A 26,627-nucleotide genomic window follows, 5' to 3' on the forward strand; every position below is an offset into this window, starting at 1 on the left:
ACAACAGGGACATCACTCGAAGAAGAGGAGATTACTTACCAGGTTCTTCGAGATGCGTGGTCCCTATCTGTATTCCATTACCTACCTTCCTTTCCTTCTGCTTCAGATCTTATCTGATTCATGGTAGAGAAGGAGCTGGAGAGGTGGTTGGTCCACCTCACCCTTTGTTCCCTTGGTTGGAGGCATGAGATGAGCTAGGGCACATGCATGAACCAATGGACACTGCTTTCAGATTCTTCGGCTCTGGATGCATGGTGAGCATGCATAACCCACATTTGAATACAGATAGGAACCACACATCTCGAAGAACCTCCAGTTACAGGTAAGTAACCTCCTCTTCCAAGTATAGGAAATGCAGGAAATAAGGTTAAAATCAGTAAACTATAAGTTTTTAAGGTGCCCATGTAACCCACACAGCTTCTGGGTGTGGTGCTCTGTCCCCTCTAGTGGCACCAAGACCACTTAGAAATTAATGAGTCTGCTACAGACTTAGCTAAGAGCCATGTGGCTCATGCAATAGAGATTTATGCATTTGGTCCCAGATTTGATCCTGCCCGCCAACAACCAGGGCCTGCTGGTGTTACACTCACTTTAAGCAGACATAGAAAAAGTTGGCGGCTAGTGCCCTGTTACGGTTGTTTTTTAAAGAATCATGTAGAGCATAACGTGCTTAAGCATGTATATGCACGTATAGCGTGACTCTGGAAGAGATTTGGCGATTGTGGTGGAAGCATAATTAGCTGAACACAAGCTCCCAATGTGATGCAGTGGCCAAAAGGTTGGGATGGGTTCTCCATCACCGACAATTCTTAAATCCAGATTGGATGTTTTTCTAGAAGAGATGCTCTAGGAATTAGTTTGGGGAAGTTCTGTGGCCTGTGTTATACAGGAGCATTCTAAATGGATTTATTCTCCTTCAAACAGGGTGCAGAAATGTTCAGAAATTAATCATATGAACCCTCACAATCTAGCTATGGTGTTTTCATCATGTTTATTTCAAACTAAAGGCCATACCAGCGAAGAAGTGAATGTAATTGAAGATCTAATTAAAAATTACATACAACTCTTTGATGTAAGTATCTTACATAATGGCTGTTTTTAAACATTAATTCTGAACTTTCCAAATGAGTGCACACAACTCTTCTCACTGGCATGAAGATGGCATAGTTTTTAGCGAGTTCCAAGATTATAATCTTTGAAAGTGGTATGTTTGTTCACCTGTTATGCTTCTTGTGTTGCAGCTAAGGTATGATATTGTATTCCCAGACTTTTGACTCAGCTAATGATGAGCACTTCAGAGCGATACTGTTTTCTTCCAAAGCTTTTTGCAGAAGCATTGAATCCAACTGAATTTATTCATTACTAGTAACTAATCTTTGTGACCCATTTATGCAGCATTCTTCATTTTTATCTGGGGTCACACAGGAAATGTGTTGATGATATAAACAGCTCAGTGGTATGATGGATTTTATGGAACAATCCTCTCTTTAGATTTACATTCGATAAAAATTAGTGCCTCCTGTTTGATACTGGGAAAAATCTCTCAATCAGATATAAAACACTGTAAGGGTAATCACTCCTAAGGGTATAACGACCCTACTTGATGTTCTTAGTGATGTTAACCATCATAAAGAATCCACTAAGGATGATGAAATGTTATGTTAGTTTCTTTCTAGCTTACCAAAATATCCATTTTTAACAGATAAATGAAGATCAGGTCAAACAAATGGATACAGAGAACAGCTTTATTACCAAGTGGAAAGACACTCAAGTAAGTGGTGAAAATCAATTGATTTGGGAATGATTTTAACAAAAGAATATTTTGTTATCATGTAGCAGATTTATATTTCTTTATGCTGATTTGCATAATGTACCATTTTGATAAGAGACAGACATAAAACAGCGAAGTGAAACAACTGTGTCTATGCAGCGTTGTTCCCATGAAATTATGATCTAACACATAATGGGACTATATCTTACCTATATATCTCACTCAGATTTCAACTTTAGATGTATTTAGTTCCATATGTTTTATAAACCGTAGGAAGTAGTGATCGGCATAGTTAGGAAAACATTTTGAGCTCCTGTTTTAGGATAGAATTCTCTGTATGTATTGGAGTTATAAAACAGGCTTAACAATAGATAATGGCGTGGTGTGAGCTTGGGCACCTCTGATGATCTTAGTGTTCAAACAGAACACACACAAAAGAAGGCATTTTCAATGCAGGGAGGCATCAAACCATAACGTTTATTTTTCAAAAAAATAAACCCACTTAGAATTGCTCTGTGAAGTTATTAGGAAGCTGTTGCATGCTATACTCTCTGCAAGAAGAACTGTTAAGTGAGTAGCTTCATGCTTCATTAACTAAAGTTTACGTAGTGTTCATTTGTGGTCCCAGTTAGAGCACATGGCAGTGATTCTAAGACAGGAGCTGAACCTTGGGAAGCTGTTGATCAGGTGGGCAGCTGAATTAACCACAACAAAAGGAAACCTATTAAACTTGTGATCTATGTAGGAGATCTGAAATAAGGTTGGGGAGAAGCCCTGGGAAGGTTAGGAATTTAGTAGGGCTACAAAAGTTAACGTGAGGGAGAAGCATCAAACTATGAGTCAATATTAGCGGCTGTCCTTCTCGGTTACGTGTGTGGTATAACAGATTGTAAATCTCAAAGTACCTTAATTCATTAGTAAAAGTAAGTTTGTTATGGTGCTCATGGAAGTCACATGTTCCACAATTTTCTGTATTTCTGCTGAGCTGTATTACTTTGTCTCCTCCCCTTCCGCCATGGATGTCAAATTTCATTGCCCTGGGGAAAGGTGCTGTCGTATGGCCCTTTGGTGGATGTCCATGTGTGAAAACTTGAATGCCTCTCTCTTGGGGGGTGGGTGGGTGAGGGTGTGCGTGTGTGTGAGAGAGAGAGAGAGAAAATTCTGCCTTGTTTGAAGATTGTGTTGCCATTGGCGTCATTTATGCAATGTGTGCACCTGACTTTCCAGTACAAAGGGCTAAAAATAATACCACCACATGCCTCCTGCTGGCGAGGAACTGAAATTTACATTAAAAAAGAAATACAGCAACATCTGATGTCTATTGCTTTTGAGTGGTGATGCTATTGAGAGAAGACTTTTGCTGGGAGGAATGAAGTCTTGATGCCTAAGATCTAGGCACATAGACAATTGGAGGAAAGATCATTTTTCTACCTTCTAACTGTGTCATTTCCTGGAGACTAGCACCAAGAAATGCCTGCAATGAACAATCCCTTTCATAAGATTTCATCCCCACAGGAAGTCATGGGGGAAGTTCCAATGGCTATGGTGCTATTGGTAGTTTCTCCTGGTGTCACTACTGGTACAGCCACTGAAGCTAAGAGTGTAAATGAGAGACGTGCCTGGGGAGTGAAGATTCCACTGGTACCTCCATGTGTTTGGAGTTGGTGGAAAAGGGAAATAGAAGGTGCTGGGCACAGGTGACCAATTTGGGAGCTCTGATAGCTGAGTACATTCAGCCAAAACTACAGTTCTGGACAGAGAGGAATGCTAGGAAGAGGCAGACTGTGATGTTCCATGTTTTTGTAGAAAGATCACCATGGCACTGTCCTTAGGAATTGGTTCTTGTTCTGAAGGCTATTTTCAAAAGGAAAGAGGCTAGAGACTTGGTTTCTCATTTTTAAAATTGAAGTTTAAGCTTCCTGCAATCATTTGGGGTCATTTAAAAAAATCCATTTTGATATACCTAATTTTTTCACAGTAAAACCAAAGTGGGACAGACCCTCGTGGCTGATTGACCAGTTTAGGTGGGGACTTCAGTAGTTGCCAGGAAGAAGAGTTGTGAGAAGCCTGAATTGTGTTTCTGACTATTTGTTTTCACTTTGCTTGCAACAAATTCTGCTCTATTCATAATCAGACTTCATATGTGATTGTTCCACCCACTACATTTTATAGCCCCTGGCTTGAGTTTCATCAAGCTATCAATAGCTGAGTTTAAATTCTTCCAACAAAAAGTACCTTCATTTCAACCTTAACACAAACGAACAAACATATTCAATCAGAAATTTCCAGCTCGCAGCTGAAGAGTGATGATTTGTGGTGTAATGTGATATTTAGACTTTTGAAAGTAGTAGCGCTTCCATTTAATTATGTATTCAACTGTCAAATCCTCTTCCTTTTTATTTATTTTAAATAATATTTGAGTCACTATTCATATTTGCATGACATTTCATAGTTTCTATGTATGTATGTATGTATGTGTTGAGACTCTGGGAAATAACTTACAGTAACCTATACAAAAACTAGCTGTTTTTAAAGAAATACACTTCTAGAATTGTCATATTCTATTTTTAAATTCAAAGACAGTATTCATTTCCAAGGTTTTATATAAAAATAAGGGAAGCTACTGCCTAGAAATTATATTTACTTTAGTCTAAGGAAAAAATTATTTTTTTATGCATTATGCGTTTAATCTGTCTTTTTTAAAATATGTTTTTCCTTCAATTACTCCTTTTAATGGAAAAAAGAACTCCAAAAAAGTGCTAATGATGAGTAATAAAAGCTGTCAAATCTTCATGAGGCCCCACCTGGGATAAAATGTCTGGCTGTTGATTTTTCTGTAGATATTGTCACATTGCTGTTTTATATTCAGTGTAACTGTAGATGTATCCTGTCTCTCAGGAAATGCATGTCATCTTTCTGCAGTACCATCTCAGAGAATTCCTAATGTACTGTACAGCTCCAACACATCTGTGATTTCATCTTTATCTAGCTCTGCTTTGAACTGTACTTTGTGCAGCATTCTTACTTGTATGTATTTGCTTATCCCAAAGAGAAACCGTTGTGGAACGTAGACTTTGTTCTCGGTTCTACGTAAAAAAAAATAAAAATCTGCTTTTCAGGAAGTACTTATTTCAGTTTCCCCTTCCACAAATAAATGGAGAAATGTATCAACAATATCTCTGTTTTGGCAAATCTCACTCTGGAAAGAAATAGATTTCTTTTCATGGATAGGTTTTTACAGTAAATTACTCCTCCTCCTCTTTCCTCTCTTCAGAAAGTACTTTATTATGCAAGTCTGGGCAAGTAGAATTTTGAGTCCTCTTATTCACTGCTTATGGGTGAAATGGATGACTACTATAAATTGTTTTATGGCTTTATCATTTAATATAGTGTCCTCGGACTATTGTAGTTTTGAATGGCTTAATGGCACATATTGTATAAAATGCGGTTCTTTTCTCAGTGATTTGCAAGCAATACAGATGATCCTAGCTTAAAGCTGTTGTTGCTGTTTAGTTCTTCTCTCAATTTCTAGGAAAACAAAGTGTAACATTTCATAGAACTACTTTGGCCATTTGGGGAAATAATATTTGGTATGCAGGTTTTCACTATCCAATGTAAAAAATATTAATAGAGCTGCAGTGTTTGTTTAAGTCACTGTCAACATTATGTACACAAAATTCTAATGTACTGAGTTTGAGTCACAAAAACAACACCATAGGTTGATTTTCTAAGTAATAATCACTGAGTGGAAAGTCATTTCATACCAGCCAACAGACCTTAACTCAGGTAGTCATTAACAGCTTGGAAGTGCTTGCTGCAGGGATGGCTGTTTTTGTTAACTTTATAAAAATGTAAAGGAAAAAATAATTACCTTTTCAACGGTTGAGAAGATAAAGTTGAACTGCATATTGCCATGGATACAGTGTTCTTTTTACTGTACCAGTCTTGGCTGGTAGAGAGGTTCTTAAACAAAGGTGGGGCTAATAGCCCTATTCTCCAGAACAGTCAAACTCATCACCACAGAAATCTCTTTCAAAACTTTCTCCAATCTCATTTATATTTTCTAAAAATAACTATTCATAGAGGAGAAACTACTTAAAATGTAATACATGGTATATTTATTGTTCATAGTTAATTTTAACCAAAATAAAAAAAGTTGTAGCAGCTCAGTGTCCATTATCATACAAAGTAAGGCCTGATCCTACCTGTGACGGGTCTGGCACCGCAGTGCCCCTTTGTTGCAGGGGTGGATGGGGTGTCAGGGCCTCGCCACTCTTAAGTTCCCACACCTGTCCCTTTAAGGGCGTCCCAATGTGGCCCAATGGCCGGTTTCTCCGTGCTCACCCCTTGGTTGGGGTAGCAGGCCCTAACGGTCAATGTCCATGTGTCGTGCCCCAAGTATCAGGGCAGTGTGGCCCAGCGGCCGGAGTCCATAGCTTTCCCCCTCTCGGGCGGAGAAGCGTATCCCAATGGCTGGAGTGGTAGGGGGACCTGGGCCTGCCCTCTCTGCCGGGTCCCGACCCAGGGCTCACCTATTGGCGGGGTTCCCCCTCGCTCTTAGCTCGGTGGGGATCCACCCGCAACACACCGAGCATCAGTGCAACTTTAACGCTGCTTGTCTCTAAAGTTCCCCGGGTCACTTCCTACCCTCAACGTCGTGTTCTCCATTCCGGGGGTGGTCCTCCGGTCCATCCCCTCCTGTTGAGACCTCCGTCTGGGATGCCGGGTGTGTGCCAGCTTGGCTGGCCCCTGGATCCTGGAGCCTTGGCTGTCCCGCCTCAGGAGCTGGCCGTGTGCCTCCTCCTCTGGTGGTCAGCCCAGACTGAGCAGCTTTGCAGGCTTTTATACCTAGTTTCCAGTTGGAGCATGCCCAGCAGGGCGTCTGGGACAGGGCTTCCTCTGCCAGGAAGGAAGGGTTAACCCCTGTGGTACCAGTGTGGGGTCACTCTGCCCTGTCACACTACCATATTTATGTGGAAGTTTAACTTCAGCAGAGAAGTACACAGTCTCTAATTTTGTTTCTCACTTGCATGAAGTTGAGCATCCCCACTTGAAAATACTCTGTCCTCTCATTCTTTGTAAAACATAGACTGCAAACACTCACTAATGGCTGATTTTACATTTTACTGATTCATTTTGAAAGCTTGACTGTGAACATTTTTTTTTTTTTAAAGATCAGATTAAAAAGTTCTGAAAATGTGTGTCTCCCAGGATTTAATTTGGGTTTGAGTTTGGAGTTGTTCTGAGCAGGAAAATCTTCTAAAATAAAGTAATGTATCCCTGCCCCTTTCTCCTTTACCAGTGCTGTCCTTACGTTTGGTTTTAGTAAGGCAGGAAATAACCTGATACCATGTTAAAATGTCAGGAGTGCTCTTATCTCAGTTTCATTTGAAGTCCCTCTGATATTGTTCCCAAGACTTTGATGGCCATATGTGGCAAATGGGTTGTCAAAATTAATCAATTTTCCCTTCTGAATAAGGATTAGTCTCTGTGGCCAAGCAGCAATTGAGTCCTGTGGAACTTCTGTATGTCAGCAACTGAAAACAGTAATTTTTGCTGGATCAGATGCTTCTAATGTATTACTGTGATGTCTCAGCTTTAAAGTGAACCTTTTTGAAACATGATGTATGTATCCCATGCATATGTAAATACTCTCGTGTATTGATGCACTCCTCTGAGAGCTGTTTTGTGCATGCATGGAGGACAAGGTATATAGACTTCATCTTCTCCATGGAGTGTTCTGCCTGCCTAAAGCACAGTGGCTCCAGAAACTTTCTCTAGGGTACTGTGCTTCTATCCTACCTGCTAGATATTCTAAGTGGGATTTTCAAAAGCACTCAGCACTAGCCTAACTACTTCTCACAGTCAACCTGTGGAACTCATTGCCAGAGGATGTTGTGAAAGCCAAAACTATTATAATGGGGTTCAAAAAAGAATTAGATAAATTCATGGAGGATAGGTCTTTCCATCAATGGCTATAGCCAAGACTGTCAGGGATGCAACACCATGTTCTGGGTGTCCCTAGCCTGACTGCCAGAAGCTAGGAGAGGATGACAGGGGATCACTCATTGATTGCCTGTTCTGTTCATTCCCTCTGAAGCATCTGGCACTGGCCACTGGCAGAAGACAGGATAATGGGCTAGATGGACCATTGGTCTGATCCAGTAAAGTGGTTATGTTGTATTGAAATTAGTGGGTATTACCATGGACTTCAATGGGAATGCAGTTAGGCCAATGCTGAGTGCTTTTAAAAAGCCCAACCTTCCTCTTTGGTATTATGAACGTGACTTGTAGCTGGCTGCCAACTGACACGCTGCATAAGGTCCACGGTCGTCTAGTCCTTTGAAATTGTGGCTACATCTAAACTTTGGGCCAGGGGCACGTGTGATTCTCATCTCATGTAGACACACATGCACTGGCTCTCCTAGAGCTAGCATGCTACAAATCGTAGTGTAGCCATGGGAGCAGCAAACAGCAGCATGGATTAGCTGCCCTCCATACGTAACCATGGGTAGAACTCTGCTTGGATACAAAAATAGGGAGCCGCATCTGATCTGCATCCACAAGAATCAACTTGTATCCGATTCACAATCTGCACTCTGTCTTTTATCTGCATCCACACCACACCTGCAGCAGCAGCATCTATGTGCGTGCGTGTGTACTGTATATAGGATCTCAAAGGCAGGGGAAGCAGCTGTCTGCAGCTCATAGCCTATGAGGCTGCTTCCCTGCCTTTGACACCCTATACACCCTCTTTCTCCCCTGAACCCTTCCCCCATACAGAGAAAGGGGAGGTGATAGATCAAGCCAGGAAGCAAAATCCCTCATGCTCCTATCACCACTGTTTAAGCAGCCAAGCAATTTAGGAAAACTCTCTCCCAACTTCGTTGCTGTATCAGGTCAGTTGGAGAGGAGGCTTCTGCAAAGTGAGTCAGTAGCCTATGTTTCCACAGCTGTACTACTGTTTGTAGTGCATTAGCTCTGTGGGAACTCATGTCTATGCAAGCTGGGAATCACGCTCCAAGTATGGGTGTAGCCTGAGTGAGAATCTTATTTCAGTTAAGGTCTGAGAGTCAAAACACTGCTCTCTGGAAATATAGTTGCTGTTCCATCATAATACACATATGTAGGAGATAGAGCAGGGGGAGTAAATAATGCAGGCACTTAAAATGAAACAAACTTCAAGGGGAGGTAAGACCTATAGAGTTTTCTCTGTGCTGCTGTCAAGGTTCCTTCGCCACTCTGGACTCTAGGGTACAGATGTGGGGACCTCCATTAAAGACCCCCCCCAAGCTTAGGTTAAAAACTTCCCCACAATACAAACTTTGCCTTGTCCTTGAACTGTATGCTGCCACCACCAAGCGTTTTAAACAAAGAACAGGGAAAGAGACCACTTGGAGACGTCTCCCCGCAAAGTATCCCCCAAGCCCTACACCCCCTTTCCTGGGGAAGGCTTGATAATAATCCTCACCAATTGGTACAGGTGAACACAGACCCAAACTCTTGGATCTTAAGAACAATGAAAAATCAATCAGGTTCTTAAAAGAAAATTTTAATTAAAGAAAAGGTAAAAGAATCATCTCTGTAAAATCAGGATGTAAATACATTACAGGATAATCAGATTCAAAACAGAGAATCCCTCTAGGCAAAACCTTAAGTTACAAAAAGACACAAAAACAGGAATATACATTCCCTCCAGCACAGCTTATTTTACCAGCCATTAAACAAAAGAAAATCTAACGCATTTTCTAGCTAGATTACTTACTAACTTAACAGGAGTTGGAAGGCTTGCGTTTCTGATCTGTTCCCGGCAAAAGCATCACACAGACAGACCAACCCTTTTTTGTCTCTCTCCCCCCCTCCAGATTTGAAAGTATCTTGTCCCCTCATTGGTCATTTTGGGGCAGGTGCCTGTGAGGTTACCTTAGCTTCTTAACCCTTTACAGATGAAAGGGTTTTGCCTCTGGCCAGGAGGGATTTTATAGCACTGTATACAGAAAGGTGGTTACCCTTCCCTTTATATTTATGACAGCTGCTGATATAGAAAACTGTATGGAAAAGCTAACGTGGCCAGATTTCTTTTGCAACCCAAGAAAGGTCTCATGTCTGAAATGTCACTTGATGATGATCTTGTTTTCCATTACAGTTGGCAGTTCATTGACCACTCTTTGTGTTCTGTCTGCCAAACATTTTGCCAGCTATTTGTAATTTGCAGCACATTTCTTTTATGAACAGTTGTTTACATAAGCCCAGTAGAAATCAAATTTCAACTTCATTCTTTCTTGCAACCTTGTTTCGTAATATCTAAAAAGCAAACTTTACCAGGAAATAAGATTTTCAGAGTCTCTGCCACTGTAATTAAGAAGCTTTCTTCAAAGTAGCTTCATAATGTTTTTCCTCACAAATGCTTCCCTTCGTTTTCTATTCTCAGAGGCTAAACTAACTTCAAAGTCACAATTTCTCCATTATGTCAATGTTCGTAGAAATTGAGTGATGCAATGTATTTAGTTTTCAGTCTCTGTAAACTAATCAAAATATTTTTTCATAGCTTCCCTTGCTACCTCATTATTCTACTCAATATCCTATTATATACACTATGAAGCTTGAATCTGTTTGCCCTGTTAGCCTCCTCAAGTTTTAAGCCACATATCTGCATGTAAGTGTGTGTTGTATAGCATGATTGTGTGTCTGTCTCTCAGAATTGTGACCCAAATTATTGTACTTACCATCACTTGGATGCTAGTCTTGATATTGGATCAAATATGAAAGGTCCAGTTTTTTTCAAATTAACTATTAACCTCCCCCTTTCCCCACACGCTTTTCATTCTCTTTCATATTATATCTTCCCTGAACCCCTGCTACTGTATACACAATCACTGAATTTCATTTCTCTAGTGCAACAAATTATGCCCCTTTAAATGGGTATATCACTATCTTCTTAAGAGTGTAGGCTCTGCCCATAGCCTCAGTACTTAAATCACTTGATATTTTCTCTTTGGAACAATGAAACGTGTCGTCCACTATGTAGTTGGCTTTATGGTTATGAATGAGCAAGCCAGATTCCAGTGGAAAATTCTCTATCTGTTCATTTAAAAAAAAAGAAGTTTGGAGTTTTTATATGTTCCACTTGGTCATCATTAAATTCTGTTTTCACCTTACTTCCATAATCATCAAGTTCTTAGTAAAGGTCTGAGTTACCAAGAATGTTACAATTTGTATTTCTGGACATATGGACTAATATGTAGTCAACATAAATTCAGTTTGTTTAATCTTATAATAAAAAAAAATCTACATATTAGCATAATATTTTCCAGACCACTGATCCATTAAACCTAGTGTCCTATTTTCAGTGTTGGCCAATATCTGATGTCTAGATGGGAGTGAAAAAAAATAGCCAACTGCCTGAAGCTGTTCATTGGGAGTGTAAATTTGGAGAGGGGGTGGCGCGTGGAATCCTTGTTTTATTTCTGATCAAAAGCAGATGGTTTGATTACACTCAGTGTGCATAACCGCAAATGCTCTTAATGATCATAGTTGGGTTTGGTTTTTTTCAAGATCTTAATTTTATCTTAAAACTTTGAGTTTTGGAACAGTGAATTCCACAAAATGATTACACATTGCATGTAGAAATATTTCCTTTTGTTTTTCTGTACATTTACCTGCCCTTATTTTCACTGAGTGACCTTTTGTCCATTTTGTTAACATGACCACTTACTAAAATCATCCATATTTCTAAAATATATCCCCATACAAGATAACATAAGTACCATTAAAATAGACTTTTACTTAGCATTTTACCGTTATCAGGAATTTGCAGTATTCACTATACTTTCCATTGCAAACAACACAAACACTTCAGTTAATGTAACTCCTGAAGGTGATAAATATCCTATTTTTATTGGTGTCCACTGTAAATAGAAATTTTTATTATAGTATTCTTTCATGAAATAATTAACAAAGCAAAAAAGTGTGTGCGCGCTAGGGCGGATTGAACTTTAAATGTTTTTAAACTATTTTAGTTAATGATCAATGATCAATTAATTTCTAATTAATTGTTGCCTTGTTTCATATTAAAGTTTGTCCCTCATTTCCCCCACCACCACCCCCAAATCCAAACAATTATCTTTCTCATATAAAGAGCTGTATATTCTCCTTCATCCTGTGAGGGGAAGCAAATGAACGATGAACTAAGTTGAAAGGAAAAAAGAATCACACAGAAGTGTCATAGCAGCATGTATGCTACGTCTTCTCCAAAGCCCATACAAGTACTTCTTCAGCAGTAATTTGTGATGTAGACTACGATTTTAGTCATGGGTATTTTTAGTAAAAGTCACGGACAGGTCACTGGCAATAAACAAAAATTCATGGCCCGTGACCTGTCCAATATTTATACTATAAATACCCCTGACTAAATCTTGAGGGGGGATCGCTGATGGGGGAGAGGGGGGGAGAGACAGTGGCTGCTCTGGCCGCCCCGGGGAACACTGCCTGGGGCCACCCGAGCAGCGGTCGTGCGGCTGACCCCGGAGCCAGCTGTGTGGACAGACCTGGGGACAGCCGTGCTGACCGCTGCAGAAGTCACAGAGGTCTTGGAAAGTCCATATTTTCTGAGACCTCCATGACAGACACGGGGCCCTATCTATGATTGATCAGATGGAGCAGAATGGCTTCTCCTAGAGCCAGTGCCTGCTGCTTTCTGCAGCTTAGAAAATGGAAGGAGGTTTGTGTATTGATAACTCTATTATTGCTGTGCAATAATGATTGCATTTTCCCAATTATGAAAAAAGCTATATAAATTTTAATGCATTTTAATTTTTGTAAATTATGTGTTTTTTTTTAGGTTTCCCAAGCTGGAGATTTGTTAATTGAAGTTTATGTGGAAAGAAAAGAGCCAGACTGTAGTACTATAATCCGGGTTAGTATGTAAAAGTGGTATAATTTGTTGATAAACTTTTTTTATTAAGTGAAACAAATTTGTTTTCTTTATATGTAGTTTTAGCATGTCTATTGTTACATTTGTGTCTTTTCCCATCTTTATTTATTTTATTTTTTTACAGTCAAGCTGTGGCTTAATTCAAATCTGTAAGTAGTATTGCTCTTGTGCTTTCAAGGAGAAGGCTATGGCATAATTTTAAAGCAGAGACCTCCACTTTCAATTTTATGGCAGGGTACAGCAGTATTGATCCTCACAACAACACCACTGTCCTCCTGTAGTAAATGGGAACACTAACAATTGCCTAGTGATTTCTGCAGTTTATTTAGCAGCACAAGGTCATTTAGAAGGCCTTCCTCCTGATGTCTCTTTCTGCCAGAGGCTGTCTGCCTTGCTTAGGTGCTGAGAAGCCTAACCTCACCGCTCACTATAATTGAGATTTCCAGCCTGGGGTCTAATAGCACTCCTGAAAAGTACTGGGCTCTAAGCAATACTGCTCTAATGTTCAAATGTAAAAGAGAACATTAAATTTCTGCAATAATGAAGGGTGGATATGATTAGAAAAGCAATTTTAGTAAGATACCTATTAACCTTGTTAGAGTTGTCTAGTTCCATTTCATTATCATTTTATGCTGCATGGGACATATCAACCAAAAACCCCTGGATTATATATATATATATATATATATATATATATATATATATATATATATATATATATATATTTTTTTTTAAAGACCAAAAAATTCTGTATCATTGACTGGGATGGGAGACAGGTGGGTAGGGAGAACTGTACCAAAAAAAATTAGTGTTTCTATAGTAATTGTTACCTTTCAGATCACAGCATGCTCATCCTTTCTGTTTCACATGGAACTGAGCTGTAGTGCTTTAATTTTGGGGGAGGAAGGGATGAAGCTAACAGGAAAGGTTTGACGTTACAGTTTTTAACTGGATAACTTCCAATCTGATGCAACAAAGTTGATGAAAATGTACTGGCCAGCAATTTGAGAAATAATTATTGGATTCACAAACTTGGAATTTCTGTGATTGTGCTTAAAAAGAAAAAGTTGAACTGTTTTTCCATCACAAATGTATAAACTGTCTACACAAGTCAGAAGCCATTAGTACTTCCGAAACTATTAAATTCTAAAGAGCACAATCTGTATCACAGGTATCGCCTTTGACAGAGGCAGAAGAATTAACTAATGATGTATTAGGAATAAAAAACATCACTCCCAACAAGGATGAGATCTGGGCTGCTTTTGAAGTGATTGAAAATGGAGAGCTAGGTTTGTGACTTTTTTTTCAAAAATATTTGTGTTTTCTCTTACCACATTATTACTGATTTCTTTTGGAAAGTTAACCAAATCAAAACTCCATTGCTTTCCTTTGAGTGATGGTCTCTGCATGTATTCCATACATGGGTGCGCATGTGCTCCAGGCACCTGAGTCTGAAAGTTTTCCTTAGCAGTGTCCCCTTGTCCTCAGAGATGAGGGTATAATACTTCAGGAATGTCGATGCCTCTCCAGTTCCATGTTACTGCCATATGGCCTTAGTCAGAACCACTGTTCCTTCATGCTCTTAGCTTTTGCTATGACAGTGACTTCTGTCCGTTTGTATATAGTTATAGATGTAGATAGTAGTTCCTTTTGCACATCGCTGAAACTATTTGTAAACATGGCCAAGCCCTCTGCTCCCAATGAACCTCCAAATAGGTCTCCAGGTGCATCTGCAAATGCTACACACAATCCAATGTGGCACCACCTGATGGAGTCACAGTGCACTCTATAAGAGCACAAGCAGCCACCTCAGCCTGCCTCGCAGATGTTCCATGTCAAGACATCTGTTGTGCAGCCTGGTGCTCTGTCTCCATATTCACATCGACCAAGCTATTACTGCAGATTCCGCTGTAGGCCACGCCGTACTGGAGATTGCACTTCCTTTCACATCCCCACACCCACCTCCTTGCTGATCACTACTCACTGGTCACCCACATATGGAATACATATAGGGACCATCACTCGAAGAAGAAGAAGAAGAAGAAGAAGAGGAGGTTTACTTAGCTGTAACTGGAGGTTCTATGAGATGTATGGTCCCTATTTGTAGTCCAATACCCACCCTTCATCCCCTCTGCTGTGGGCTGGACTACTCAGTGGTAAGAAGGACACTGGAGAGGCGTCGACCCGTATGACCTAGTTTGTGCACTCGGCTGTGAGCACAAGAGGAAGCACAATGCACATGTGGGTCAATGGACACTGCTAAGGAAAACTTCTGGAATCAGGAGCATGGCACAAATGTGCATCCATGTGTGGAATACAAATAAGGACCACATATCTCAAAGAACCTCCAGTTCCAGGTAAGTAAACCTCCTCTTCTAATAGAAACCTAAAACAAAAAGTCAAAAGAAAAAGCCTATAAATATAATAAGGCCCATTCTTTGGGCATGAGAATTTCAGAATGATCCTTTCTTCCAGTTTGCATCATTAAAAGCTGATTTTAATAAGTTGGCTTGAATGCTCATAAATATGTGGTTGAAAAATGTTGTTGGTTCTTGGTAAACTTATGGCCCATACTTCCAGAAAAAAATAACAATAGACTCCTATAATAATGTTTCAAACACAAAATGTACTCGGAATGGAAGATCAGCATTTGGTTCATAAGTAATACTGACTTTTTGGGAGAAGATGCTCGAAGAAAGTATGCAGTTCTTTAGAGAGAATGCACTCTTATTAATTTATTTCAGTCAATTTACTTTTAAAAAGCTAGAAAAAAACACAAGCAAAGGTGGTATCATTTTACATTTATCACACTGAGCTGTAAGATACATAATGAGGTCTTGGAACACTGCTGTAAACATCACTGTAAAGCTGACAACACCAAAGGCCAAAAGGTCACGATATAGTTCATAAGTTATAAGGAGAAATAAAAAAAAGTGCTGTAAGTACTGAATCTTTTCTACTAATCCAACACTTGGAGTGCAGTTTTAATGCTGGAATTCATGGTTAAAGAGACAGAGGTTATTAAAATGAAGGTATATTCTGTTATAAATTTAAACATAGTAAGAGAAGGACGGCAGCTATGCCATCACTGACATAATATTGCTAATATTTTGTATCTTGTCACCCACTCACCAACCACAGGGGCCATTTTGAAAGATATACATAGTTTTAGGGAAAAAGCATGTATATTGTGTATATAGTAAGGTTTATTGAGATTTCACATTACATTTGCCTTTGTGTGGTATAGAATAATGTGGTACATTGTTAGCCGATGGCCAGGGATGTTTGGTGAGGTGCCAGCTATGCCCGTTTATACCATCCGTGACTTTAACCGCTAGGACGCACTGTCCCTTCGCGGCGGGCAGCCCGGGCTAGGCTGACGAATGCCCCAAGGTCCTAACCACCCGTGACTTTAACTGCTAGAGCTCAGAGCTCCTTCGCAGCGGGCAGTCAACACTGACTGACAGGTGCCCCAATGGCAGCACTAAGAGCCTCTCCACACCCGTGACTTTAACTGCTAGAGCTCAGAGCTCCTTCGCAGCGGGCAGTCAGGATTGACTGACAGGCGCCCCAAGAGTTTGCCCCGTGGAGGCGGCACAGCTCAACGCTAGGCTCTTAGTACTCTCACCTAATGGCCAGGCTTTATAGCCAAAACGGCTGAGGTTCTTTAATTGTGTTGGCTGCTTTACAGTAAACCAGAGAAACAAGTCAGGCTTATGCACAAATGGTTACCAAAATTTATTAAACTAGATTCTAATCATGTGGTTACAAAATTGCTAGTGCCTACTTATTTAAGTGTAGAGATGTTACACACACAAACAAGTTACAAAACTGAAGCTACAATCCCAAAGAAAGAAAACAAAAATTACTCCTTTTCTTTTTTCTTTTTACGAATACAGACTAACACGGCTGTTACTCTAAAACAAAGTATAGAGCTCTATTTCAAAATATGTGTACACTAAAGATAGGAGATCAGGTGTGGGTGCTTCTTACCCTCCTTGCATCTCTCGATTCCAGCGGTGCCAAGCCAGGATCGGTCACTCAATTCCGCAGAAAGACGAATAAGGGACAAGGCTTAGGGACCCTCTTAGCTGCAGAAGCCTTGGGAGGCTGTCACTTATCTGACCAGCAGATAGATAGTGAAAAGCACTCAAAAATCATGGTGCTGTAGGTCCCCTACTTATACCTCTGTACTCCTTTATTCTCTTTCTCCTTTCTATGCTAAATTGGGCTGGTCTGTCGGGGTGACGCCAGCTCTCGCAAGAGTAGTTCACACTTGCAAGGGAGAAACAATAAGTTTCGACTACTGGACACTTCTTTTATCAGGGTAAATATTTTCCCACCTAGGATGTTGGTGTGTGTGCATCATGCTGTTTAGTAGGGACTAAGAGCCATGTCTGTCACAGCGCCTCTGCCTGCTGTGAGCCCAGTTGTTGTATACGTTCCCAGAGGCACATTGTCGCAGCACACCTGTGCTTCTCTCAGCTTCAAAGGCTGTGCTGGAGTGCCCTGGTGTTTTGGCTCCCGTGTGTTTCCAGCAATGCTGGTCTGAGGGGGGGCTGGCTGTCTGGCTACATACATATATAATCGGGTATTCTTCCTTGCACAGCGTGAAGTAATTTGTTTCTCTAACGTGGGTCATTCTTTATTAAATTTAAAAACAATAAATTAACTCAGAGGAAAGTTGTGAAAACCGGGACTGTCAAATTCCCTGGATTGCCATAGATAATCCCAAAATGCCTGATCTGGAACATAATTTTGAAAATCCCTTAAGCAGTGGTTCTCACTGGTTCTCAATCAGGGGTCCGAGGCCCCCTGGGGGGCCGCGATCAGGTTTCAGGGGGGCCAGCATTAGACTCACTGGGACTCAGGACAGGAAGCTCTGCCACATGGGGTTGAAGCCCAGGCCCTGAGCCCCGCCACCTGAGACTGAAGCCGAAGCCTGAGCAATGTAGCTTTGCTGGGGCTCCTGTGGCATGAGGCCTTGCTTGCTACCCCCTAATGCCAGCCCTGGCTTTTATATGCAGAAAACCCGTTATTGTGACACAGGTGGGCCGTGAGTTTTTATAGCATGCGACGGGGCTCGGAAAGAAATAGGTTGAGAACTCCTGCCTTAAAGAATTACCAGTCTTGCTGCCATACTTAGTGCTGGCCTAGCAGTATCAGCAGACAGGATGGGACTGAATCACCACTTTTAGTGTCCAAACTCTTCTGAACATCTTAGAAGGCATGAGCATTGGTTGGCTCCAAAGCGGTTGTGATGGCATCAAAGACTCTTACCTGTAATGCAGCCAGAGGGATCACAAAACTTGGGGCATTTTATTGACTTACTTATTTTGACGGACTGTAATGACGAATACAAACAGATTATTTATTATTTAGATAGTACCTGAAATGTACTCATTTGCCGAAGTACTGAAATGAAGTGCTTTGGCAAATGAGGATTTAAGGGGATATGAAAGAAGTGGGTGGGGGTAGTGGAAAGAGATAAAAGCAAAGACGCGGGTAAGCTAGGTTGTAAAGTATTTTGGATGCAATGAGAAGTATAGCGTTGGCCTGAAAGGTTGACTGAACTGGTGACGTTGGAGGAGGTGTAAAACCAAGTTTAGGGGGAGACCCTACAAGCCCTGTGTATGATAGGGGTCTGAGGGAAGCCAATAAAAGCCGGAGATTCAGAAAGTTCAGGGAGCGAACAATAAATAGGGGGCAAACTAACTAAACACAGAAGACCTGCTTCAGTGTCTCAGTGCAGTCAGCAGAAGCCTGTATGTTTCTATTATTTGAAAGTCTGCCTGAGGGACCTACTGGTACAAGCAGCCTGTAATCCCTACTCCTCAGAATTGAGGGGGGACCTGTGCAACACAGGAAGCGAGTAAATTGTTGGAGGTGGGGGATGAGATTAGTAAACCCAGGAGAGGCACTTGCTCAGTGGAGATTCTGTGGAGTCCTGGCTAAATTTAAAAGCAGCTCTTCCCAAGGTTGAAACTAAAAACAAAGACAAATGGAGAAAAGTTATCATGTAAGAAATACTGCCCCTTGTATAGTAAATACAAAAATTGCTCATCTTTAAAAAACCAAAGAGAGAAGGAAAGGGAAAGGAGATCAGAAGGGAAGTGTCACATTTCTTTTGGCTTTAATATAATTTCAGATTAAAGAAAATTAAGATGCCCAGAAAATTAATTTGAGACTTTTCCATTGAGACTTGAAAACAAGGGCAACTTTATATTAATTCATGTGCTACAGAGTACTGCAGTCTTCAGAAGAGGCAAATTTGATATATTGACCATGCAAACTAACATAAAATTGTTTGGCGTGTGCCAGGAGATACCAGAGAAGTAATGCCAAAATATCTTGATTCTAGATAGGTGCAGACATAAACATCCAATCCAAACTAAACATAAGAACATGTTCTGAAAAAATAACAATGGATGTAGAGGGGTGCTTCAGATCAAGGTTGGATGCCTTTCTCACAGATACACTTTAGCTAAACACAGGTCATTTGGCTGAATACAGTGGTAACTGGGTGAAATGTAAAAGCCTGTGAGATACAGGAGATCATATCTAATTATCCCTTCTGGCCTTAAACTCATGAAAGCTAGTCTGCCACAAATTTAACTATGGCCTACTCCTGATATAGGAGTAGGTGGGTACTCAGAGCCTCTCAGGATCAATCCTTGTTTTAGGAGTTCACAACACAGCTCCAGATAAGGCCTGACCCAACTTCCATTAAAATTAATGGAAAGACTCCCATATGACCTCAAAGGCTCAGATCTCATGATCTTTACTTCTCTAATTCTTTGCCTGAAATATATATAAAAATTAATTGGGCTAATATATATAATACTATAGCTAAGACACACTTTACTCCTGGATCCAAACTGGGGAGATAAGAGCCACCAAATATATTTTGTCTCCTTCAAGTTGCCATTGTTCATGTTATTATTTAATAAATTTGTCTGACATGCTGTGGACTATGCAGTCCCTGTCCCAATGAGCTTCGTCTAAAAGACACAAATAAGAGAAGAGACGGGGGATAAGATTTGTTTGTTTTGCTTCAAATCATGCTGATGACCACACTGATCTCAGACACATCAGTACAGCAGATAAACTGTTTTTAACATGTATCATTGTACTTGTCTATTGGCACCTGTTCAGGACATTGGGAAATTCAATTCATTACAGTCTACTCTGCAGTCTCTGGGGAGCTGCACTTTTTTGTGTATTGTCACACAATTTCTTGGGCACCATGCTGAAAATGAACCCTCACAAGCCAAGAAAATTAACATCTTGTATTATCTGAAATGTAATTTCCTTCTCATAATTGCTATTTCAGACTAAAATAACTTGTTCTGGATATTTACCAGCAAATGCATAATGACCTTAGTAACAGGGTAATTGGAAGTATATGTTGATCATTTGATGTTAGAAATACTGAAATTACAATATTAAAAACCAGCTAAATTATTTATTTACAGATAGAACAGTTGAAATAATTGGTAAAATTATCTGGCCCTTTGCAGAGAACTCGTAGTAACATATGCTATTATCAAATAGGATCTATGTTATTTTTTAGTAATATTTGTGAGATGGGTAGCTTGTAAAGGAGGTATGTTGTCAACAAAATAGCTAATGCATTTTAGCATGATGATTTATGTACCATATAATACATTATGTCAGAAGGTCTTAAATGTAGCTATAAATAAAAGAGTAGGTGTTTACTTTGGGAGCATTTATATTCTAGGAAAATGTGGTGATGTGCCAGGTTCGTCCTGCCTTTTGTTTTTGTTTTTATTTTTTAAGTTTTGCTTTAGGGTGGATTTTAACTCTTCTACAAATGCAATTAGTTGGTTTAATGTTATTACATTTAAAGGACCACCCCACTTCTAAATCTCTTCCTTTTTAGCGAGGAAAGTGGGGTTACTTCAATAAAAGTTCCTGTACAGGCACAGTTTTAAAGGGGCTATTGAATTACTGACCACAGAAGACTATTGCTAATCGCCCCATAATCATCGTTTCTGAACAATTACAAAAAATCTTAATAACTGGGTTAATATGCCTGTAAGTCAGTCATTTCTTATGCAGAGCTAAATTATGCTTCCCACGGCACTGTGCTAGTGAATAAAGGAGATGCCATCATACCTCTCTCCCAGGGCACCATTGTGCAAGAAAAGAGGTTCTACTAGTGCAGTTTGCAGTCCTGACCAACCCCAAGGGGGCTACTGCAATGATGTGTCCATATGCATGTCTGGCTGCCTGTGCTTGCATAGAACACTACTGTTCTTTTTTTCAAAGGGGTAGCAAGACCTTCTAGGTGCCATGCTTCTCTCCTCTGCCTCCTAGACGGCGAGGCTTTTAGAGATACAGGGCTGAACTTTCTGGCCCCAATTGTGCGTGCTGCTGAGCACCTGAGTTTCAAAAGAGTTCAGTGCCCAATGTGCGCCCAACCAATTCTTCTGAAAATCTGACCGCTTTTTTTGGTGCCTTAATGGGAGCTGAGCACTTTTTTGAAAATCTGGTTTCAGTTGTGGGCAGTGAGCTCTTCAAAATTCTGGCCTTAATGACTCCTGAACAGGTTGTTTAAAGGGTGCCATGTTGTTCTGTCCCAGCACAGCTCTGCCTACTTGAGCCTACATTCCACTGAGTCACATTATATTTATTTGTTTAAACTGTCATGACCATGCAAACGGAAAGCTTGCTGTAATTAGTTTATATAAAGTAGGGTAACATTATACGTTCAGATTAATATTACATTTAAGACTGTTACTGGGGGAAATGAACAAATGTTTATGATCGTACCTTTCTCAGAGCTTCTCAATGTAAAAATATTTTCCAAAAGGTTCCTAAGTCACCTAGGCATTTTATTAAAAAATTACCTGTATTGATTAGACACCCATGATCATGTAAACCTATCCATGCTAGGGGCCGGATTTCCTGGTTTGATAAGCCAGCACTGCATAACTGTTCTGCAAACGAAACAGAGTGGGGCCAAGAATTTGGCACAAAAACTGTTTGTGTCCTTTTTAATGGGTAATTTAATTTATGCCAATAAATTACTGCAGATAGTGATGATGGGAAAGAGGGAATTATTTGCCATAACTGAAATTTTATATTTATGGTTTAGATTGCAAACTTTTGGGGGCAGGGAATGTCACTTTATACAGTGCCTCGCACAATGGGGCCCAACTTGGCTAGCATCGTAGGTGCTGCCATAATATAAATGTTAAATTATGTTTAAATCTAACTTTTGCATAAGATAGTATGTAGTACAGTCACGTATTTTATGTCCTTCCAGAAGCGACCATTAAGAGTTAAATATAATGAGTTCTTTTAAACACTTTGCCGATGTTCAACTAGGTAGGCATTGCTTGAAATTGAAATTTATTTGGAACATAGCAGCAAAAGTGTTGGGGTAGAGGATCAACAGTTAAATGCTTAATTGTAGCATTCACTTGAATAACAGAAGAGGTAAGGTTCCATGTTTTAAAGAGATCCACATTAATACCTAGACTTATGTAACCTACTAGGATCTGTGGTTTTGTTTTTGTTGTTCCTTGTTTGTTATGTTTTCTTTTTTATACACTTTTGACATTTTTCAGAGCGCCCTCTACACTACACAGAGAACGTGTTGGAACAAGTTCTTCATTGGAGTTCATTACCTGAGCCTGGCTCTGCGTATCTTGTAATAAAGAAGTTTCTAACAACAGATACAATAAAACTCTACAATGGTACGTACAATTATCTTTTGAAAAATTTGAAGTTTTATGTCAAAGTACTACCGTGGCGTAAACTTGCTAACTGTTTCAGTGATCGATCTGTGTGTGTAAAGTACCATTGAAATATCTGAGAGAGTCTCAGGTACTACACAGTATAAAAATCAGAACTCTACCAACAGTTCCACTGAATTTCTCTAAACAAGTGGGTTTATGGGTGTTCTTGTTTTCCCCAAGTTATAAAATCTACTGTTTGAGTATATGAAAACATCCAAGGAAAACTCTGTGGCAGCAGTTCAGAAACTGTGGTCTGCATACCACTGTTGGCTCACAGAGCCCTGCTAGTTAGTTCATGTGTTGCTTGCTGATAATTGTAGTGCAGTTAAGGTCTATCCAGATTTTTCACAGCCTAGTCAAGGTCTAACTAGATTTTTCTACTGGTATTTTTGACCAATAAAAACAACATAGCGCCTCTCTACCTTGGGTAGTGTACTTTTGGTGTAAAATCATTGACTATGTATCCTGATTACACCAAAATGGAGCAAACATAGGACAACAGAACCAAACTGCAAAAGGGAGTCACAGGTAGCAAGAGAAAATTAGGTATGACATCCAGGAAGTAAACATAGACCAGATGTAAAATGAGGAGATGTGATCTAGCAGTTGCAGCCACAACCATCTCATGTGTCAAGTTATGTTTTTACTATAGTTGTTTCAGGGAAAATGGGGGATTGGAAGGTGGATTCATGAGGGGAGTCTCTATGTTGCATGTTTTACAATTAAAAAAAAGATTAAAAACCAGTACATTATCGATTCAGGTTGTATGAGAGTGGTGTTTGTGGCAATCAAACCGAGTGCGGATTTTTTTCTGATAGACTTGATGAAATATTAAAACTACCTATGAACATATCCATGTAAATATTCTTTTTTTTTTCCTGTCACTTCCAGTTACACAAATATGTTAATCTTTCATCTGTCTGTCTCAATGGTGGAGATTTCTTCCAAAAAGAATCAAGGATGACAAGAAAAGGTCATATGCATATTGTCCTGAAGGTGACAAACTTTTCTTGTCCTCCTTGGTTCCTCTTTGGAAGGAGGCTCCACCACTAAGAACACATTGTCCACTACTTTAGCTAGTTTTATTCTTCATTTCCACCATCCATGAGAGTAGTAATTTATATAGGAGCTGGTGAATGGAGAAGTAGTAGTTAGCTGGGCCTAGCCTGTTGAGAGTTTAGAATATCAAGACAAAGACCTTTATCCCCAGTTGGTGTTTCACTGGTGTAGCCAGTGAAGTGAATGAAGCATGAGGAGAAGGTGCTTTCATCTGCCTTTGTTGGTCATCAGGTGAACCACTGTGTTCTTTATCAAATGGAGTTTCTTCAGTGTCTGAGGGTTCATTTCCAAATATAGGTCATTGCAATATTTTAACCTGGAGGTCTGCAATTTGCACTTACTTCAGAAGAACTATCCTTACTTTTTATTTATTTTGACACCCTTTTTTGTGTACTACTGTAACACCAACAAACCCTAGTCGTCGGTGGGCAGGATCGAACCTGGGACTTCTGGAGCTAAATGCATGAGCCTTTACTGCATAAGCAAAAAGCCCTGTGGTTGTTAGCTAAGGCTGTAGCAGACTCATTAATCTCTAAGTGGTCTCGGTGCCACTACATGGGACAGAGCACCGCACCCAGGAGGTGTGTGGGTTACGTGACTCCTCTTTGCTCGTCTCTGTATACTCAATTGGAATGGATCTCCATTATCTGATAGGGTAGTTTGCCTCAGAGCTATGCATTTTGACTTGGGCCAGATACATTGGTTTTGTGGCTACAATGCTCATTGGTTCAGGTCTTCATTTCATTTTAATGCTGCATATTGATTTAATGTTTAGATGCTTACAGGCAAGCACCTTATAAATTAATTGGGGCTATCCAAAGTAGTTTAGATGTTAAAGTAATAAAAGTGTATTTAAGAAACAGATTTGGTAAATGCTTTTGCTTGAGTTGGATTCAGAATATTTCTGCAATGGTGCTAATTGTAGTCTTAATCATGGCAATATTATCACAGCTAAATAATCTCTTGCATTACTGCTGGATCTGTTCTTCAATTTAGGATTGCCATTTTAAGAAGCTTTTCCATGGTGAATACATTTTAGTGACTAAAGCCCTGAAGTTTTTTTCTTTTCTTTTTTTTTCTCTCCTTAATTGTGTCTTGCAGCAACCAAGTTGTAAATACTACTTATGTGGGGTGTACTTGCTGATAGATTTGGGGTAGTTAGATATTCAGTTTACTTTGTCTCTGTCTGAGCAAATGTCTTCCAAATCAATCACAATGACTACCAACTCCAGCATTACTGCTCCATTCATTACATCCAATACACCTTAACATTGGGATTTAAAAAGGAAATTATGAAAGTAAATCAAACGTGATTTAACGTCAATTTGTTACCAGCACAACTGACATCACTTTAGAAATGCTCACTTTTTGCTGTTCATTGTAAAAACTGAAAAATGCTAAGGAATATTTCTATGGATTTCTTGTCTTGTCAAAATAATGAAGCAGAGTCAATGATGCAAGCAAAATTGACTGTAACTAGGTTTTATTGTAATAAAAGTAAAGAAGTTAAGCTCTAGGATGTTAAAAATAAACACTGAGTTAAAGAAGTTTCATTTTGCAAGAGTTTTAATAAGTCTCATTGTAATTCTTACTTTTTATCAGAAACATTAGCAATAAAAGTAGTAGAGAGAAGCTAACATTTCTCTTTAAATGTGTAAATATTAACTGCCATAAAACAAATAATAATTACAATATTGGCAAATAAAAATATATACTTTTAATTAACAATTTGAAGGGGTTTAAACCTTCTTAAATGTGGAATGTGTTGATGTTTATGCACTGTAGCCATTTACACACATAACACTTCTGTTTCTAATCTTATGTGTAAATCCATGTATACATATGGTAAATTACAAAAACAAATTTTGGAAGCCCAGGTACTATCCTTTTGCTGATGGTTCTGATTTCATCCCCCCAATGTCCCTTTGCAGGGAAGGGAGGAATATTTGATTAGACCAGCAAGGGAAAGCCACCCTGTGGAATGAGAGGAGTGCAGAAGGGAGGGGCTGGCTTGGCTTCTCTGAGCCCTTCCTACCCAGAATGTGCAGGGAGATTGTTTCTGAGCAGGGAAGGAGGAGATAACTGGTAGGATCCTATTAGCCTGGAGGAGGAAGGAGAGACCTTATGTCTTTGCACATTAAGGTACCATTCATGTTTACTTTTATTCATGGTTATGGATTAGATCCTAGCAGTTATGCTGAAGGGTGGGGGGCAACCCTATTTGTTGTTTGGCATGAGGGCATTTATTTGGGCTGGGCCCCCAAAAATGCCAGGTATTTTCAGTGGGCATATATCTTCTGTCCCCCCTCTCCCTTCTTCCTCTCTGCTTACAGTTAATAAAGTTGAAGCCTTCACTTTACATTATTAATCTGTTTCATTTTCTGGTGTATCCTGATCAAGCACCCAGTGTTTCATCTTCATCTGGCTCAAATTTCAAGCATTTTGTACTCAAGGAGGGATTCCATTTTTTTTATTTGGAGTTTCTGTACTGTGTGACATATTTTTGGCATTTGTAACAGTGACGTTCCTAACATAGCTCAGACCTTCTAATTGGCTCTGTTAATTGCCCTTAATGCTGTAGCTTGGCCAAACTTCATTTCCATTTCTTTGGCAATTGGTTATAACTGGTCTGATGAAACTTTGATTTACCATCAGCACTAAATGATATAGACATGGGAGTATAAATAATGTTTCTGAAATGATGAGAACTTAAGTCAATTCAGTTCCCTTTAAAAAGCCAACAAAAATAGCATACTTATACATCTTCAAAGAGTTTCCTTAACGTGAGGGTGATTCAAAGCAGAGAGGGTTCCCCACTTCTTCTAACAAAGGGTATAGTAATGAAACCTACACTTATAAATTGAAAATTGGTTGGGACTAAAAATAAAGAGGAGGGTGGAAAGCAGCATATAGAGAAATCATGTGAGTGGCCTCTTCACACCTAGGCACCATGAAACAGAGGAACGTATACAGCCACTGGTTCTGTAGAACAAAAATGGAATGGAGAGTGGGCTTAGTATCTTTTCCCAAATAACAAGCCAGGGGAATTTTAGTTATTAACTGAGACGAATCCTTTGGGAGCAGAACTCAGAATTTG

General features: G+C 39.7%; 1 protein-coding gene across 1 annotated transcript in view; it reads left to right on the plus strand.

Moving 5' to 3' along the window:
• ARAP2 (ArfGAP with RhoGAP domain, ankyrin repeat and PH domain 2) overlaps nt 1–26,627 on the plus strand; it is a 187,514-nt gene that overhangs the window by 130,471 nt on the left and 30,416 nt on the right. Inside the window, exons 22-26 of the mRNA XM_074951566.1 lie at nt 925–1,072; nt 1,703–1,771; nt 12,612–12,686; nt 13,876–13,993; nt 22,301–22,429. Coding sequence (XP_074807667.1) covers nt 925–1,072; nt 1,703–1,771; nt 12,612–12,686; nt 13,876–13,993; nt 22,301–22,429 — 539 coding nt within the window. The remainder of the gene's footprint in view (nt 1–924; nt 1,073–1,702; nt 1,772–12,611; nt 12,687–13,875; nt 13,994–22,300; nt 22,430–26,627) is intronic.

Source organism: Natator depressus, chromosome 4, assembly GCF_965152275.1.
Source record: "Natator depressus isolate rNatDep1 chromosome 4, rNatDep2.hap1, whole genome shotgun sequence".
In the NCBI taxonomy this organism is placed as follows: domain Eukaryota; kingdom Metazoa; phylum Chordata; order Testudines; family Cheloniidae; genus Natator; species Natator depressus.